At 34.0% G+C, this 19,649-nt stretch overlaps 1 protein-coding gene and 1 non-coding gene across 9 annotated transcripts in view; one reads left to right on the forward strand and one right to left on the reverse strand.

The window, feature by feature from the left end:
• Positions 1 to 19,649, reverse strand: part of PPP4R3B (protein phosphatase 4 regulatory subunit 3B) — a 70,690-nt gene that overhangs the window by 18,104 nt on the left and 32,937 nt on the right. For 5 of the 8 annotated variants that reach the window (XM_017542354.2, XM_017542352.2, XM_037743414.1 and 2 more), the window contains 6 exons: positions 14,313 to 14,444; positions 12,779 to 12,881; positions 10,727 to 10,822; positions 9,790 to 9,831; positions 6,749 to 6,907; positions 2,586 to 2,755 (listed from right to left, as the gene is read on the reverse strand). In XM_017542354.2, the coding sequence (XP_017397843.1) occupies positions 2,586 to 2,755; positions 6,749 to 6,907; positions 9,790 to 9,831; positions 10,727 to 10,822; positions 12,779 to 12,881; positions 14,313 to 14,444 (702 nt within the window). The remainder of the gene's footprint in view (positions 1 to 2,585; positions 2,756 to 6,748; positions 6,908 to 9,789; positions 9,832 to 10,726; positions 10,823 to 12,778; positions 12,882 to 14,312; positions 14,445 to 19,649) is intronic. The other 3 variants (XM_017542355.2, XM_037743415.1, XM_037743416.1) reach the window with 2 other exon arrangements.
• On the forward strand, positions 87 to 234 carry LOC119473273. The gene has a single exon (XR_005202471.1). It is a non-coding gene; the product is annotated as a small nucleolar RNA SNORA12 (small nucleolar RNA).

The following is a 19,649-nucleotide window of genomic DNA, read 5'->3' on the forward strand; positions in this document are numbered from 1 at the left end:
ATGTATCAATAAAAGAAAAATTATATTTTTCAACAAACAGGTGTTATTTAATGACTTCCTATTTAACTGCTATCAAAATGGGATATGGTTGTGGTGGTTTTCTTTCTGGTACATTCGTTAACTTTTCAAATGAGCCTAACTCTGCCACATACATTACATAGAAGCTGGCAAAGGCTTGATGACAAAGAGATCACTCTCAAGCCTTTCCCATATCCGAGGCTGGCTCTCACACATAGAATAAGAAAAAAGCAATGAAGGATACATCTTACCTAAACAATAAATAAGCACAGATTTCTCTGACTATATTATATATACAGATCTGATAAACTATCTGGAATTCTACTTATCTATTCCTGTAGTCTTCCGATAGTATAATCTTTGTGAAATAAACTGATAGTAATAACTTCTAAATTCTAAATCATCACTGCAAATGCATGCATGCCCAGTAGGCTTATTTAAAAAAAAAATTAAAGTTGTGATTCAGGACTTTATAAATAATACTACATATTTAAGAAACACACAGCTCATTTCTTGAAAAGATACATCATAATTTGGTTGCATTACGGATTTTAAGTCTTAAAACTAGTTCTCCTGTACATGTCAATAAAAAATATGCAACTCAGAAATTAGAAACCTAGGTAATGGCTCTGTGTTATACATGAAATGAAAAACACATTAAATTTTGGGACACAAGGTACATAAATCAACCACTCAAAAACTTATTTTCAGAAAAACAATTCAATTGCGGGCATAGGGATGGGGTTGTAAACCCTACAGTTTGCTTTATCTCTATCTCACCAAAATTTTAAAGGAGAAAAATATAAAGTAAATAAAATATTAAAAAGTTTTGATTTATTCCAACAGTACAATGGGAACTAGTGAGCTAGTTAACCATATTCCTTATTTTCCAAGGTTAAAGACTTCTGTCCACTTCATCCTCTAAAAAATCATATACTTGGCAACTAACCACTTTTATAAAAACAATCCAGTTAGCCAAATTATCTTTGTATGAGGATAGCATGTCATCAGCAGAAATCTAATTTGTACGAAATAAAACTAGAGAATGAATTTCTAGCTTTGACTTTCTTTTTTCAAATTCTTTCCAGTTAAGTGCAGTGGCTCATATTTGTAATCCAACACTTTGGGAGGCTGTGGGAGGACTGCTTGACCCTAGGAGTTCGAGACCAGCCTGGGCAACATAGGAAGACCCCTGTATCTAAAAAAAAATTAAAATTAGCCAGGCATATTAGTAAATACCTATAGTTTCAACTACTCAGGAGGCTGACATGGGAGGATGTGCTTGAGCCCAGGAGGTCAAAGCTACAGTGAGCTGTAACTACGTTATTGCACTACAGCTTGGGCAACAGCATGAGACCTTGCCTCAAACAAAATAAAACAAAAAATAAAACCCAAATTCTTTCCAACCTTGTGGTCATTTCCTCAGTGGAATGATTTCAGTGTATATAAGTACAGGTAAGGTCAATTTGTTGTATTGGTTTTAAAGCTATCTGTTGCACCCCTATTATTCGCATAGATTGCCCTCCAGATTGTTTATGACAAATCTTCTGTTGCCCAAAATTGAGGTGGGATATAGTTATAAGTTCTAACTGGTCCTGATTGTGCTACTAACCAAATGGATGTTCTTGAATAGGTCACTTAATTATTCTGGGTGTCTTAATTTCTTGATCTATAAAATATGATAATTGGAGTAGTCCATCTAACTTCCTGATCTCTTTAACTTAAAATTCCAGTATTCCATCCTACCTATTATGCACTTATATTAACGTCTACCAAATGAAATTTTTTTTTGAGACAAGAGTCTTGCTCTGTCACCCAGGCTGGAATGAAGTGGCGCAATCTCGGCTCACTGTAACCCCACCTCCCGTGTTCAAGCGATTCTTGTGTCTCAGCTTCCCAAGTGGCTGGGATTACAGGCGTGTGCCACCACACCTGGCTAATTTTTGTATTTTTAGTAGATATGGGGTTTCACCATATTGGCCAGGCTGCTCATGAACTCTTGACCTCAAGTGATCAGCCCACCTTGGCCTCCCAAAGTGCTGCAATTACAGGCGTGAGCCACCGTGCCCAACCCCAAACGAATTATTTTTCAATATTTCTATTCTTTTTAAATCACTACCTCTACAATAAAAATATCACCTTTTCCTAAAAGATCACGTGAATAAGCCATGATTGACTGAAAGGCTCACATACACCATATGTTATCCTGAAACATTTGGCCAATAAAAGTGGAACTGAGAAAAATCAAGTAAATATGGGCTGAAAGACTACACTGAATTTCACTTTTATATTTCACAATTTAAAATATTAGCGTTAAAATATATTAGTGTCAAAAGTAAAAACCACTAAACCATAACCATGTGGCAAATACAAACTAAAAAGGTATTGATTTTTTAAATTTCAGTTTATTAGAAATAGGTTCTAAGGCACATGGAATATATAATTTCAGGGGCAAAAGGGAATGAAGAAATCACTTTGCTTACATATAATTCTTTTACTTTGACATAAAAAATTATGGCTTTACATATAATTATCTTACATATAACAGTTGTTTTATAATCACTTACCACTCTTATAAATTCAAACAACTCAATAACAGCTGAATTCAACAGATTGTACCGAGTTCCATTATCCAGAAGTGCATTTATAACCGGCTCAAAAAGATTTCCCTTGGTGATGTAACGATTATAAAATTCATCTTTAAGTCCAATTATCCGCCTCATAAAGCGAAGAGCACCTAATTAAAATAATACAGAGAATAAGTTAATGATCTTACTAAAATCCATGATTATACAGGTGTTTTTCCACCATAAAGTAATGTCTATGTTCTTCTGAAATGAAAAGTAAAACTGTTCATAAGGTAAAAAGTAAATTGTTCTAAAAAGAAAAGTAAATTTGTCCAATAAAACTGGACTTTGAGGAAAATAGAGCTGGAGAGGACCTCTCAAAACTGTAAAACTTTGTAGCCAGAACTAACAAAAAAAACCCACAAAAAACAGTAATTGGAACCTAGGAGATAAACTACCCAGGCAGGTAGCTCTATGACAGGGATTTAAAAAATATGCAAAATCCACAGACTGCAAATGCTAGCAGTACTTAGAGTAGTGCTACTGGATGGCTGAGACAACACAGTGAAGGAAGCTTAGAATCAGTGGGGGCACTGTCATTAAGGTGGGCACAGGAGTGGGCAACCTGCTATGAGCCAAGATTGCCTTGGCTCTCTGAGGGAGGGAGCTTTAGAAGCAAATGGTTTTTAATTTTCTCAAAATACTGCTAAAGAGGCTCCTGATACCATATGCCAATCACATAATAGAAGATCTAAAGGTTTTTAATTCTCTAATGAAGGCTATTTCCATTCACACTTCTCTATGTCTTGAAAAAAAACTTGTGAACCAACACCATCTTCATATTATAATGACATCATTCTCTTATGTACCAATTGCTTACAAGCTATTTTACCTAGCTAAAGATGCACTGTGGCAGATCAGATTGTATTTGTTAAAGAAAAACAGCAATGAATAAGAGGTACAACTTGAACTTGACTTTTCACATTTTAGAATACTGAGAAGAGATCTCCTTTTTAACTAGTCTTTTCCCTAGCTACATAAAGCTTACTAAATTTAGCAATATTACTGAGAAAGGTCTTATGGAACAGAGAGGACTATAATTTTAATCCTTTATTTTTATATGTGTTGATCCTTTAACTTGCATCTTTTCCCCAAGTAGTTTAATTTATTCTACAGATACCAGTAGCCCAGTCTTCAAAACGCAAGGCTTCTGACTGTGTAAGTCATTTCTCATTCCATTAGATGAAACTCATGAAATAAAGAAGTTGTGCCTGTCACAAGAGTTTCTAAACATTATCTGAGAATAAAACAGTAATAGGCCACATAAGGTATAAATGTAACACCAAACAAGTGTGGGGAGAAGCATTAGACTTGCAACTTCACCTCTCTTTGTAGCAGGATAAGAAATGGTTTACTTAAGATGCAAAAGACTGAAGCACTGGCAAGTGTGTGAGCAAATAGGCACACTTACACACTGCTGGTAAATGAACTGACAAGTATTCAAAGCTATGGTTACAAGAGCACTGATTATAATAATAGAAATCCTGAAACAATATAAATATTTAAATATTAGAAATTCTGGCCAGGTGCAGTGGTTCACACCTGTAATCCCAGCTCTTTGGGAGGCCAAGGCGGGCGGATCACGATGTCAGAAGTTTGAGACCAGCTTAACCAATATGGGGAAACCCCCTCTCTACTATAAACACAAAAAATTAGCCAGTCCTGGTGGTAGGCACCTGTAATCCCAGCTACTCGAGAGGTTGAGGCAGGAGGATTGCTTGAACCCAGGAAGCAGAAGTTACAGAGAACCAAGACCATGCCACTGCACTCCAGCCTGGGCAACAGAGCAAGAATCCACCTCAAAATAAATAAATAAATAAAAATAAAAATAAATTGGAAATTCATTCAATTACATGTTCATATTAAAGGGAGTACTCTGTAGTCATCAAAGAGTACTATTTATAGAGAGTCAAATGGGAAAATCTGTCTTAAGAACATCAATCATTCCAAAACTAATACAAAAACATAACGTAATTCCAATCAAAATGAACTGGATATAATAATTTAGTTATTATGAAAGAGAAAATGTCCAATAACTAAGAAAATTATGAAAAAGAAAAGTGAAGGGGGACTCAGTAGGTATTAAACCTTATAACAGAAACACTGTAATGCCTGGCATAATATAATAAACACTATTTTTTTTTGTTTGTTTTTGAGACAAGAGTCTTGCTCTGTCATCCAGGCTAGAGTGCAGTGTTGCGATCTCAGCTCACAGCAACCTCCGTCTCCCAGGTTCAAGTGATTCTCCTGCCTCAGCTTCCTGAGTAGTTGGGATTACAGGCATACACCACCACACCTGGCTAATTTTTGTATTTTTAGTAGAGACAGGGTTTCCTGATGTTGCCCAGGTTGCTCTCCAACACCTGACCTCAGGTGATCCACCCACCTCAGCCTTCCAAAGTGCTGGGATTACAGGCATGAGCCACCGTGCCTGGCCAACACTGGTATTTCACTTGGTGAAATTAAATGACAGTCCAGAAATAAAACAAAAGTGTATATATATATATGTTAACTTACTGTATAACAAAAATGATATTTCAATTCAGAAGGAAAGAGGAAAGGTATGGTAGTCTTAATTCAAGCGCGGATTAAGACTGATACCGTTGGCTATATATCTAGAAAACACTCATTTCAAACTCTCATTTCAAAACATATGCAAAAACAATTTCACATGTGTCACACATATAAATATAAAAAAGAAAGTGAAAATATCTGTATAATCTTAGGACACAGACTTTTCTAAGCAAAACGAAAAACCCAAAAGTCATAAAAGGAAAAGAAAGAAATCTGTGTCGTAATAAGGACATTTTCAAGTTATTTGGAAAACAATATTATAAATAAAGCCAAAGACGAGACAATGAAGATGTACATTCTCTCGGCAAAACATGATAAATTGTTAATATCTCTACTATACAAAGAGCTCTAAGAAAAAGATAACTGGTAATTCACAACAGATAAAAATGCAAATTATACTAATATACGAAAAGATGCTGTCGGGGAATATGCAAATTAGAAAAAAATGAAATATCACATTTTCCATTATCAGACTGGTAACATTTTAAAAAAAGGAGTAACACTGAATGCTGGGAAATGTCAAAATGTTTCAATTTGGGGGGAAGTAATCTAGCAGCTACATGGCAAATTAAATAGATACATTAAAAAGCATAAAACAGATAAACATATTGTCTTTGCAATCTCATTACTGAGAATCTATTCTTTAGAAAGAAATAAATCAGTACTTAGAAGATTTATGTACAAGACTATTTACCACAGTATAGTTTGGAGTGGCAAAAAAGCAAAAACAATCCTGTAATTCATCCAGTGGAGAATGGCAGAAGAATCTGTGGAAGAGCCATACTATAAAATCTTACTCAGCTATCTCCAGGAATAAACTTAGTCTACATGATATTGAGCTAGAGTAGTGTTAGGGGGCTGAGAAATGTGTTGGTATGATCCTGTTTGGTAAAAGTAAAAAACAAAAAAAAATCCTCTATACATGTGATTATGTTTATTATATAAATTGGTACAGGTATAAAAAGAGAAATAATGCAGACAGTTAATACTGGCTATTTTAAGTCCACAAAAATAAAGATTAGGGAGATTAATATTTTCTCAATACATTACATGCCTATATTTAAACTATAATCTTTATGGTCAGAATAACACCACAAAGTAATTTCCATCTGGAGAGAGGATGTTTCTTTCTGTTTGCAGGTGAAATTATGAAAGTGAAGGAAAGTTTATAGTCTGCTAAAAATCAACATTGAATATCAGGATAATTATAAAGAGTGACTACTAAATGACAGTTTTATGAAGTGATATAAAAAAACGGCAGGCCTGGTTCTGTTAGTAAAATGGTGTCATTCCACATGGTATTGTATCACAACAAAAGACAGGCTCACTGAATTTAAATGTGAGCAATATGCAGGTGGGGAAATCACTACAACCTAGTCCTCTTGCCCTTTGAGTAAGAATGAAAGAGTAGGACTTCTCACAATCATCTAATTAACAGAATATACACTGCTAATAAATAATAACTTCAAATGGGTAACTTCAGCTTTATCTCTATTAAAAATGTTGCTTTTTAAACATTTTATACTTACACAAGGCCAGAAAAGTGTGCTTTGAATTCATCAAGACCAAGACTCTTCTTAGCAAGTCCTTGTTCATAATATAGTTTTTTATGTGATATGTGTGATGTTCCACACAAAATGTGAGTAACTCTAAAATTAAGGCAAGTAGCTGTGCTGTTTGATAATTATCTACAAAAGAAAGTAATCTCATGAAAATAAATACCGAATATATCTAAATAAAGAATAAATAAAGCTTACATCCTATATTTTTTTTAACAAAATCTAAATTGTAATTCCTCTAATTCCTTTTTTTTTTTTTGAGACAAGGTCTCACTCTGTCACCCAGTTTGGAGTGTGGTGGCAGTCATGGCTCATTGCAGCTTCTACCTCCCAGGCTCAAGTGATCCTCCCACCTCAGCTTCCAGAGTAGCTGGAAGTACAAATGTATGCCACCATGCTAATTTTTTTTCAATCTTTTGTAGAGATGGGGCCTCACTATGTTGTCCAGACCGGTCTCAAACTCCTGGGCTCAAGAGATCCTCCCATTTGGCCTCCCAAAGTGCTGGGATTATAAGTATAAGCCACTGTGCCTGGCCTATTTTCTCCAATTTTATATCCATTAAAAAGGCTACAGATTTAAAATTTTTCATTAGCCAGACTCTCCAGAAGCACATTAACAGTTTTAGCTACTAGATAACTTTCTAAGACTCTTATTTGCATAAAATACAAAATATAGAAAGAAAAGCAGTAACAATCCATGAACATGATAATACCTTGATGGCACTGAGGTATTCTTTATTAATATTAATAAATATATAAAAGGGCCCATGGTTTAAAAAAAACTACTTAAAACTTTTGGCCTAAAGTGGCTCAATGCAAACTTCCCCCAAAAAATTATTTAAAGATGGTTTAAGAAAAGGATATTTTTGGCTGCTTGAACATCAAATGAAAAATATTACATTAAGATTCTTAAACATAACTTAATATAATTTTATAAACAACTTTTAAAATATCAACTCATGATATCTACAGAGAGGGATCAACTGAATAAACTTGCATTTTTTCTTTCCCTGAGACTTCGGTTTACACATTCATGAAATGATTTTGAACTGCTTCCTAAACAGTTTAGGAATTTAATTTGTTTAATTAAAATTAAACAAATTTTAATTTACGTCAAAGGCCTATATGGACAATCACACATCCCTATTATAAGTGCTTTAGACAAGAAAATATTTTCTTGCTGTTGTTTAAGACAGGGTGTCATCACTCTGTCACCCAGGCTGGAGTGCACTGGTGCAATTTCGGCTCACTGCATCCTCAACCTCCCAGACTCAAGTGATCCTGCCACCTCAGCCTCCCTAGTAGCTGGGACCACAGAGGGCAAACCACCATGCGCAGTTTATTTTTTGTAGAAATGATGTCTCACTATGTTGCCCAGGCTGGTCTCTAATTCCTGGGCTCAAGTGATCCTCCTGCCTTGGCCTCCCAAAGTGCTGAGGTTACAGGTGTGAGCCACTACGCTTGGCTAGACAAAGAAATATTAAGCTGTGAGGAAATTATAAAATCACAGTCTTACAGAATTTTTTAAAAAATGACATCATCTAGTATAACTATTTTATTTACTTGAGATTATATACATAAATATCTCGTGGAACTACAATGCTATCAGGAATAAATTGGCATTATTTCTAATAACAGAATGACCATCACATATAAATACACAAAAGAAAGTTCTCTTATTTCAAGGATTGTTTCTATTTTAAATGCAAGTAAAGAGTTTCCCTTCCTCTAGACCAATTTCTATGACAGCCAGTACAACAGCCAAAATTTGAACTAGTTCCTCACCATTGAAAGCAATTCCTGGACAGGAACGGTGGCTCACGCCTATAATCCCAGCACTTCGGGAGGCGGAGGCTGGTGGATCGCCTGAGGTCAGGAGTTTGAGACCAGTCTGGCCAAAATGGTGAAATGCTGTCTCTACTAAAAATACAGAAGTTAGCTGGGTATGGTGGCGAGCACCTATAATCCCAGCTACTGGGAAGGCAGCAGCAGGAGAATCACTTGAACCTGGGAGGTGGAGGTTGCAGTGAGCTGAGGTTGCACCACTGCACTCTAGCCTAGATGACAGAGTGAGACTCCGTCTCGAAAAAAGAAAAGCAATTCTTCTTTATTTTTCAACTCTCCAATTTTATTAACAAAAGACTTTTCAACCTTGACACTCACAAATGTCTGGATTTTTTGTTTGTATTTGAGATGGAGTTTCGCTCTTGTTGCCCAAGCTGGTATGCAGTGGCGTGATCTCGGCTCACTGCAACCTCCACCTCATGAATTCAGGTGATTCTCCTGCCTCAGCCTCCGGAGTAGCTGTGATTGTGGGCATGTGCCACCACGCCCAGCTAATTTCCTGACCTCAGGTGATCCACCTGTCTCAGACTTCCAAAGTGCTGGGATTACAGGCGTGAGCTAACATGCCCAGCCTTAAACAAATGTCTTGTCTTCATCTTTATAACTGGGACAAGAAATTATTCATATCTCTAAACAGTCCAATCTCCAAACTGCCTCCTTACTTGAAACCGGCTCCCCTTTGAGATTTGATGAGGTTGGTAGAAAGGGCATGGGATGGTAGGTGCGCACAGCACGTCTTTATTAGTATCAAGCTTATACCTAGTATGCCTATTCTAAGTAGAAACAACTGCTTTTAGTCTCAGATTCACAAACAATAAGCATAAAATGGACATAAAAATTAGCTGCAAACTAGTCTTAGTTTACTACATTTCAAAAATAAGAATTACATCCTCAACTTTCAGACAATGCCTTCTTCTCATAACAATGTCAGAAAACAAGCTATAAATTTTCAGGAAAAAAAAACAGCAAAATTCCAACTCATTTTCCATTTTTAATATTGGGGATAGTGAAATTTTTTCTTTACAATAAAGACAAAAGTAAATTTGTTCTTGCATTTGATTTTTATGCCAAAATATGCTTTTCTTAGCCTTATATAAAGCATTACACTTAGAGTAGAAAAAAGTTTATAATTTGCACGTATTCATAAAGTATGAATTTATACTTACCAGGACAAATTGTGTTGTTTTTGTTTGATCCAACTATATTATCTAATAAAAAAAATTAAAAATTAAAATCAAATATTTCAGTAATATTTCACATTTTCCTAGTACTTTATAATATACAATGTATGTCTTCAATCATAATCTCCTTTACCCTCAAAATAACTGTTAAGACTTGGTTGCTTCAGTAAAATTATAACTATATCTGCAATATTTTAAAAAAGTGGTTACAGGTGTGGAATTAAAGGACAACATAGTATAAATATTCTGATAAAAAGGAAGATTACAACCAGAGATAAAACTGACATATCTTCTTTTATCTTCTCCTATTCATCATTCAACAATTAGGATATTTCTCTCCATTTCATTTTTGTTTTTTTATTCTTAATTTTTTAAAATAACACTTGCATTTGGTCATCCTTTATGCATCTCGTTTTTAAAAACAGAAAATACAGGAATTTTTAAAACTCCAGAATAAAAAGTATGTTTATGCTTCAAATTTTTTTAAAAACTACATTAAGTGGCCATTATCAATAAGTTCCAATTTCTAGGCATACATTCTAGAGCACATCAAGGCACATGTACATAGGGAAACACAAGAATGTAACTGGAGCATTATCTGTAATAGCAAAAAGCTAGAAACAAATGCACATTAGAGGTAGAATGGCTCAATTACAGCATACTCATATACAGGAGTTAAAAATAAATAAGAACTCTATATGAGTTAAAAATAAATAACTCTATTTCAATATGAATTAGATCAATATGAACAGGTATCAGTATGAACAGATCTCAAAAATAACATTGGATAAAAAATATGCAGCATAGTATGTATGAGACATTAAATTTATAGCAACTTTGAAAATATGAAAAATAATACCATATATACACATCATAAAAACATAAGCAAATATAGGAGTGATAAACTCCAAATTCAGCATACCTTGAGAGATGGAGGAAGAGGGGGTAGAATGGGAATGGGAATGTGAAGGGGTACATACGAAACTCCAACTATATCTGTAATGTTTTAAAAAAAAATCTGAAAAAAAATATGTCAAGTTAGTTTTGATAAAGCCAACAGGGAGTATATGAGCGTCTGTTATACTATTATCTATCTATTTCTGTAGGCTGGAAATGTTTTGTTAAAATGAACATAAAAAATGCATTATTTTAATTTACATAAATGGAACCATTCTTCAAGAAAACCCTCTGTGATGTGCTTTTGTACCCATTCACCTTGATATTTTTGGGAATTATTCAGTTGATACATCAAAATTCAATGATTTTAACTGCTATATGGCATTCCATTATATGAAAAATACATATTTTATTCATTTTCCTACCACAAACAATGCAGCAACATTCTTGTACCTGTCATGCATATGCACAAATATTCCGTAGAGTATACACTCAGAAATGGAACTAACAGTATTACATAGGGTATGCCCATGTTTCAACTTTATTAGTTTCATGAACATTCTCCTAAATACCTAAATAACCTCCTCTTAAGTGATTCTTCGGGTTAACAAATATTCTCAGATAGTGGCTAATGTTCTATAGCCCCACATATTTCTGATTTCACTAATTAAGTTGTATGCACATCAAAGTCCTTTGCCTATGTTAGTATGTATTATGGTCATATGATAACATAATTTAAATACTGCAGATTGATGAAATCTAAGAGAACTGTAGTATCTATGGCTAAGTTGAATACAGTAGAACTCAATTTAAAAATTGCCTCCAGATTAGATATATGCAACTATGAATACCTAGAGGGATATAGTAAAACCATAAGATTATGCACTCAGGCTTCTTCAAAAGCATTTTTAGACTTTCATTCCATTTTAATAAACTGAAAACAAATTGCAGCTGATGAATTATGGGTGCTGATTATGTAAGAAAGAGAATATGGAAATGCATATACTAATGAAAAAGCCTTGCCCCTATATATTAGCATATATTGGCATATTAATGTGCATTTGGAGGCTCAATTAAAATATACTATTTGCTCCTACTCATTACAGATACCAACTCTAACAAATTTGGGGACAATGCCTTTTTTGATGTCTACATCTTTTTTTTTTTTTTGGGACGGAGTTTCGCTCTTGTTACTCAGGCTGGAGTGCAATGGCACGATCTCGGCTCACCGCAACCTCCGCCTCCTGGGTTCAGGCAATTCTCCTGCCTCAGCCTCCTGAGTAGCTGGGATTACAGGCACGCGCCACCATGCCCAGCTAATTTTTTGTATTTTTAGTAGAGACGGGGTTTCACCGTGTTGACCAGGATGGTCTCAATCTCTTGACCTCGTGATCCACCCACCTCGGCCTCCCAAAGTGCTGGGATTATAGACTTGAGCCACCGCGCCCGGCCCTGATGTCTACATCTTAATTCCTTAGTGTGTAATACTGTTTGCCACATTTCCTTTTCTTTTCTGCCAGTGGTCTATACACGCAGAGAAACTTCTGTAGTAACAAACTATAGAAATGGCCTCTGAAAGAATAGTCTTGCCATATTTTATTATTCACTTCCATAACCCTAAGAAACAAGAAAATCAGCTGGTTGTGTTGGCTCATGCCTGTAATCACGGCACTTTGGGAGGCTAAGGCCGGTGGATCATGAGGTCAAGAGATCGCGACCATCCTGGCTAACAAAGTGAAACCCCATCTCTACTAAAAATACAAAAAGTGTGTGGTAGCATGTGCCTGTAATCCCAGGTACTTGGGAAGCTGAGGCAGGAGAATTGCTTGAATCCAGGAGGTGGAGGTTAAGTGATCCGATATCGTGCCACTGCACTGCACCTTGGGTGACAGAGCGAGACTCTGTCTCAAAAAAAAAAAAAAAAAAAAAGAAAATCATAATTTTACACTGCAGTTTAAGTTTTTCAGTTGTAGTTTCCCTGTCATATAAAGTCTCAAGTAAATTGCCTGTTAGTTTTAATATTTATCTCATCCTTCTTTAAAAACAGAAATCATAGCAGATAAGTAAGAGATCCTACCCTTTTCACATTTGTCTTCTGAAGTATTGGTCAAAAGTGGTGCCGTGAGAACATGCATACAATGGTTGTAGAAAAAATTTAGAAATTCACTTTTTTCAGTTTTCTGAAACAGAATTTTTAAAGGAATAGTGTTACTTTTGTAAATAAAAACATCTTCAAGAATTAGCAGTACATACCTTTTCCAGAACCAAAACAAAACAAAAAGAATTAGCAGTACAGATCATATATAAGCAGGTACTTTAAGATACTATGAAAAAAATCAAGGACTTAGTTATATACTGTAAGAACCAAAAATTAACTATATTCACTTTAATCTTGTATCTGTGGAACTGAAAATTAAATCTACTTCATATTACATGACAAGTAAAAATGAGTACAAAATAAAGATCAGATAGCATCACAAAATGTTTTTCTGAAGAAAATTACTCAAAAACTTTTTAAAGATGCCTGTGATATGAATATGAAATGCAATGAAGAAACAATCTATTGTACAACACATTACTAACAATTTCTTATACTTGCAAACCGCTAAGAGAGTAGATTTTAAGTTTTCTCAAGAAAAATAAATACTTGAGGTAAAACACACACAAAATAAACAACATGTAAGTCAGAACAGCATGCACCATAATCACTATTGATTCATTTGTCTCTTTGCACAGTGTACTGAGTTTTTCCCAAGAATGTAACAAGGAAAGAAAATTCTCTCAACTTTAAAAATAACAACACTCAAATGTGGGAAAAAGGCACATTTGAACCTGTTTTGGAGGAATAAAAATTTTTAGAAAGCAAAAGAACCAATTAAGCCCATGTGATAGCAACTTAACTACTTAAAATTTGTAACCCCAGATTTCACCAACTTTATGCAAATTTGAAAAACCACTGAATAACTTTATCAAGCCATTAGATGAAGAGACAAAATTTAAATCAATTTTTAACATTTTAAAAGTTTATAATTTGGAAAATAATGTCTTTGAATTTTGTCACTTTTTTACACAATTGGGCATACAAACTTGTAATGATTTAAAAACAATGTACATATTATCTAAATATGAGGAAATCTTATAAAGAAAAATATTCCTCCATATTGAGAGAATGACTATTAATATTCTGGAGTGTCTAATCCTTAAGTATTAAGGAATTAATCCTTAAATCTTTTAAAATGTCTTATGCAATTGAGATCATTCAGTATATTTAAATTTTTCCTTTGTGATAAAAACCGCATAAAACTTACTATTTAAAAATTTATCATTTTTAAGTATACAGTTCAGTAGTGTTACGTATATTCATAATGTTGTGTATTAAAGAAATTAACACATCATAGAGGTCAAGGGCCATAAATGGTATTCCTAACATTTTACTAAGATTTTACGATTACAATTTTGTATTTTACCACAAATAAATTGCTACAAGAATACCACTGCTACTTAAATACCAACTAGACAAACACTTAAAATACCTGTTTCTCAAAATTTTATTAAAAAGCCACCTAAAACTGAATAGGCCGAAACACTTTTATCTCAGAGTAATTTCTTACATTAGTTGTGGCCAGCATGTTCTCTGGATCAATTAAAGTTCGAAGAAGTCCCATTAACTGAACAGCACCTCCTAGCTCAGGATCAGTATCACAGATCATTTGTTCAATTACCACATTAATAAGAAGAATATCCTGGTAACAAAACAAAACATGTTTCCATTAGTCCTGGTTTAGATCTAAGACAAAAACACCAACTGAAAGAGCAAAAAGAGAATCATATTGAGAAAAAGCAAAGAATGAAAAAGCTTATTTAAACTTTTATTTCTAATGCTTTTGAAAGTTCTATAAACATACTACATACTAGAGTGAAAAAAAACCCCACTCCAAAAAGAAAAAGAAAAAAGAAAAAAACAAAAACAGAGAATGCTGCAGCTTATAGAGAATGAAAAACAAAATTCTTTAGCAGTAATTCTTGTTCAGTGGAGGTTCTAATAGATTCTCATTTTGGTTTTCAGACTTCAGCATAAATTTAGAGGTTGACTAAACAAGCAAGATCACGGGAACTTAAGACGTAAATTATGTCAGCCTCTAACTAGAAAATCCTTCCTAGCCAAAAAAAAAAAAAAAAAAATTGACCAAAAATAACCCAGTACACAACTCTTCATGCAAGTGAACACCATGTTATATAACAATCTAATATTAAATAGATTTGTTGTTACATAAATAACATGCTCTTGTGTTTTATTTATTTATTTACTTATTGAGACTGAGTCTCATTCTGTTGCCCAGGCTGGAGTGCAGCGGCACAATCTGGGCTCACTGCAACCTCACTGCAAACGAGTCTCCTGCCTCAGCCTCTAGAGTAGCTGGGATTACAGGCGTGAGCCACCATGCCTGGCTAATTTTTGTATTTTTAGTAGAGACTGTCCTGATTCTAAGCTGGCATCCCTATTTTCTGATTAGAAAAGATAAAGAAAATTGTTTGTTTCATTGATTCTAAAACAGATTTCTTAAAAATTTTAACCTCTTAAAAATTAAGATACATTTTGTAATTGATGGCATTTGACAGTCACTATCATTGAAGTGGTAATCATGACAAAATTACATAACAATCTACTGACACTGTCTGGTAAGATCAAGAAGATATTGGCAACTGCAAATCTTAGGTTTGATGGATACAGTAAATAAGAGGAGAAAAGAAGAAATGCCAAGAGCAAAAATATTTGAATTGGTAGAATAAAAATAATTGGTGGATGTTGTAAAAACATTTCCAGTTTGCTTAATACAAACACAAGAATTTAATAAACAGTCCGTTAACTGGCTGGGTGCAGTGGCTCATGCCTGTAATCTCAACATTTTTGGAGGCCAAGGCAGACGGATTACCTGAGGTCAGGAGTTCTAGATCAGCCTGGCCAACATGGCAAAATCTTGTTTCTACTAAAACTACAAAAAATTAGCTTGGTGTGGTAGCCGACACCTGTAATCCCAGCAACTTGGAAGGCTGAGGCAGGGAGAACTGCTTGAACCCAGGAGGCGGAGGCTGCAGTGAGCCGAGATCACATCACTGCATTCCAGCCTAGGTGACAGAGCGGGACTCCGTCTCAAAAAATAAAAATAAAAAAATAAAAAAAATTTAAAAAGCCACTAACATAATTTGCTTTTAAGCAACTTAAATGAATGCTTCTAAGTACATGTGTGTGTATGTAAGTAATACAGTTGGCCCTCTGTATCTGTAGGTTCCATATTCACGGATTAAACCAAGTGAGAATGAAAAATACTTGGGAAAGGAAAAAAAAAAGAGGATGGTTGTATTCACACTAAAACATGTACAGATTTTTTTCTTTTATTATTCTTATTCTCTAAACAGTATTATTCTCTAAATAATACAGTATAACAACTATTTATGGTATTTGCATTATATCAGGTATTATAATGTAAAGTAAAACAGAAGATTTGCATAGGTTATATGCATAATTGGAATTTGGTATCCTTATGTCCCAGTGGAAGGGGAAGGTGGTTTCCTGGAACCCATCCCTCACAGAAACTGAGGGATGAGTATATACAGCATATACATACCCACATACACACATATATACATATATATAAACCAATACTTCTTTCAACTCATTCTCATATATTTGAAGAGTGAAATGTAAGTAGCTCCTCAAGTTCTACAGAACATAATGCTCAAACTTCTTAAGTCTGTCGAATAACAAACAGCCTGGACAGAGAAAATGAAAGCTCAATCTTTTTCGATTTTTTTGAGTGTGGTCTTGCTATGTTTGAGTGTGGTCTTGCTGGTTTTGAACTCCTGGGTTCAAGAGATCCTCCCACCTCATCCTGCAAAGTAGCTGGGATTACAGGCATGCACCGCTACCACGTCTGCACATTCATTTTATAAAGTTAGGGGGACCAGCACCACAACCCGCACATTCATTTTTAAAAGCTGGGGAGATTTCCTGATATGACATACTGAAGGAAATATTACTTCAATGCCATACCTGCCACAAAGAAGTAACCAGAACTAATTGTGAGGAAACAACAGACCAACCAAAGTTGTTGGATAATGGATCAGAAACTTTTTGTTTTTGTCTTGGTTAAAATGAACATTACTGAGACAAAGAATAAAAAATGAATGAGTACCGTAGTCAGATATTAGTATTATAAAAATCTTAATATCATGATTTTGATAATTACACTGTGGTAGTGTAAGAGTTTTTAGTTAGTGGAAATTGAAGTAACTAGGGGTAAAGGGACATATTGTCATCATTCCTGTACCAATTCTCAATGGTTCAGAAGGAAAATAATACATGCCTATGTTTGCATGTGTATTTATACACATGCAAACACAGAATGATAAAACGAATGACAGATAAAATGTTAACATTTGGGGAATTTGTGTGAAGGGTATTTGGGAGTTCTTTTTATTATTATTATGACTTGGAGAAATTTTAAGAAACTTGGAGATTAATAAAAGGTGATTTGATACAAAATACTGAACAGTCAATCCATAGAGATTAGCTTATGTATTTCCTAACTTCTTTTTATGATAAATCTCAGATGCATAAAGAACTAGAGAGAATATAATAAATCCCATGTATCCATCACTCAGCTTCAATAACTATTAGCTCACAGCCAATCTTGTTTAATACACCAACTTAACTCTACCCTCCAGATTTATTTTGAAGCAAATTCAATATAAATATTTCAGCATAAATCTTTAAAATACAAGGATTCTTCTAAAGTAACATCATGTTATTATCATATCTAAAAAATTAACACAAAATTTCATTCTTTAAATGGGAAAAGTAACTGTATTACTTATCCAGTTGGGTTCTATAAGTTTTACTGAATGTTTCAAAGGCCATTAATATAAAAATATGTGCAATCTGTGGCATAACAAAAAGACAGCATTACTGCTAAATTGACCCTTTCTGCTTGGATAGAAACAATGACTATAGTAAAAAATGTTAATAATTCCATTTATCTTAATACATATTTGAATAATGTTGCCATGTTGCCAAAACCAAATCTACTTCATAACACCTTAACAGAAGGAAATGCCTGAATGCTGAGCATTTATTTTAAAAGGGCACCAAAACATCAACTGCCACTGAATATACTGCTAAGTTATTTTCTGTTTCCTTCCTAAAAGTCACCACCAACCCAATATAGAATTCGGCATGTAGAAGACTTAATTGGGATTTTTTAAAAATTAAATTTCTCTTCTCTTGTGGACTAAATTATTTTGAGGCAACACAGTTTTAAAACTGTAAAATTGTTAGCTCTCAGAAAATTCAGGAAAATGAAACCCCTTGAAGGTTGTTATAAGAAAAAGAAACATTGAGAAAGGAGCTTCCATAGTGAAAAAAATCACTGCTTTTCTAAGTCTTAAGCATCAATTAAACAAGAAATACTTCTGATTAAAACAGGAATCAAAGCTTGAAAAGTTAAGAATTCTGAAAGTTAACAGTTTACTGAAGTCATGGTCTGAGATTGATTCATGGTAATTTTATGATAAACGCCTTTAATCACACACATCACTGAAGACGAAGCAATAGGAGTGTTAATTTCAAAGTTATCTTTTGTAAAGTGTGGCATTAAGATAGACTACTGAGATTATAAAATGATTAATAAAGTAGGCATTTTTCTTTAAAGTCAGAATTAGCATCATTTGATTTTTAAAATATATGTATATATTGAACACAAAATATTATTTCTCTACTGATTATACTATAGCATTAACTCAAGTTGATTCTAAAATAAAATCAGTTTAAAAAACACTGAGAATAACTAACAAACATAGAAAGTATAAATCTACGGACAGATTACAAGGTTAAACACAAAACACATAAAACAACTGTAATTTAATTCAATAGTAACCCATGCAAGCATCAAATTAAAATTGGGAATCAAAAACTTTCCTTAAGAAGAGGTCCAGGCATGATGGCTCATGCCTGTAATCCCAGCACTTTGGGAGGTTGAGGCAAGAGGATCACCTGAGGTCAGGAGTTTGAGATCACCCTGACCAACATGGTAAAACCTTGCCTCTACTAAAAATACACAATTAGGCGGGCAGGTGGCACACAGAAGTTGCAGTGAGTCGAGAAAAGTGAATCTTTGCCTCAAAAAAAAAAAAAAAAGAAGGAAGACAATTATATTTTAATTACCTTCTACTTAAAATTAAGGCATTTTTAACATAAACAAAGGAATACTTTAAATTATAGCTATATTTTCATTTTGTCCTTAAAATAGCTTAGGGGGAAAGTTTAAATATATCAGTAGTGGAAAAACACAATATAGGTCTCATTATTAAACTTAAAATTTTTTTTTTTTTAATTTCCATAGTTGTTGGATAACAGGTGGTGTTTGGTTACATGTATAAGTTCTTTAGTGGCAAGTTTTGAGATTTTGGTGCACCCATCACCCAAGCAGTGTACTCTGCACCTATCTAGTCTTTTATCCCTCACCCCCTTCCCACCCTTTCCCCGAGTCCCCAAAGTCCACTGTGTTATTCTTATGCCTATGCATTCTCATAGCTTAGCTCCCACTTATGAGTAAGAACATACAATGTTTGGTTTTCCATTCCTGAGTTACTTCACTTAGAAAAACAGTCTCTAATCTCATCCAGTCATTATTAAACTTTCATTCCTACTTAAAAATTTTTTGAACAAATAAAAACAACTTTTTAGTTATCCCAGGTAAGCACCTGACCTGTAAATCTCCTAAGGCTTGAAATTACATTTCGTTAACACTTGAAATTTAAGACTAGTATTTACAAATCTGATTCTATTATAATCTATTTATCTCAATATTGGTTTGAATATCTGTTTTTTATAATCAATAAACAAAATAAAATACTACATATTCTAATTTAGCCAAAGTCACAATTAATCA

This window comes from Cebus imitator, unplaced genomic scaffold (genome assembly GCF_001604975.1).
Source record: "Cebus imitator isolate Cc_AM_T3 unplaced genomic scaffold, Cebus_imitator-1.0 Scaffold143, whole genome shotgun sequence".
Lineage (NCBI taxonomy): Eukaryota > Metazoa > Chordata > Mammalia > Primates > Cebidae > Cebus > Cebus imitator.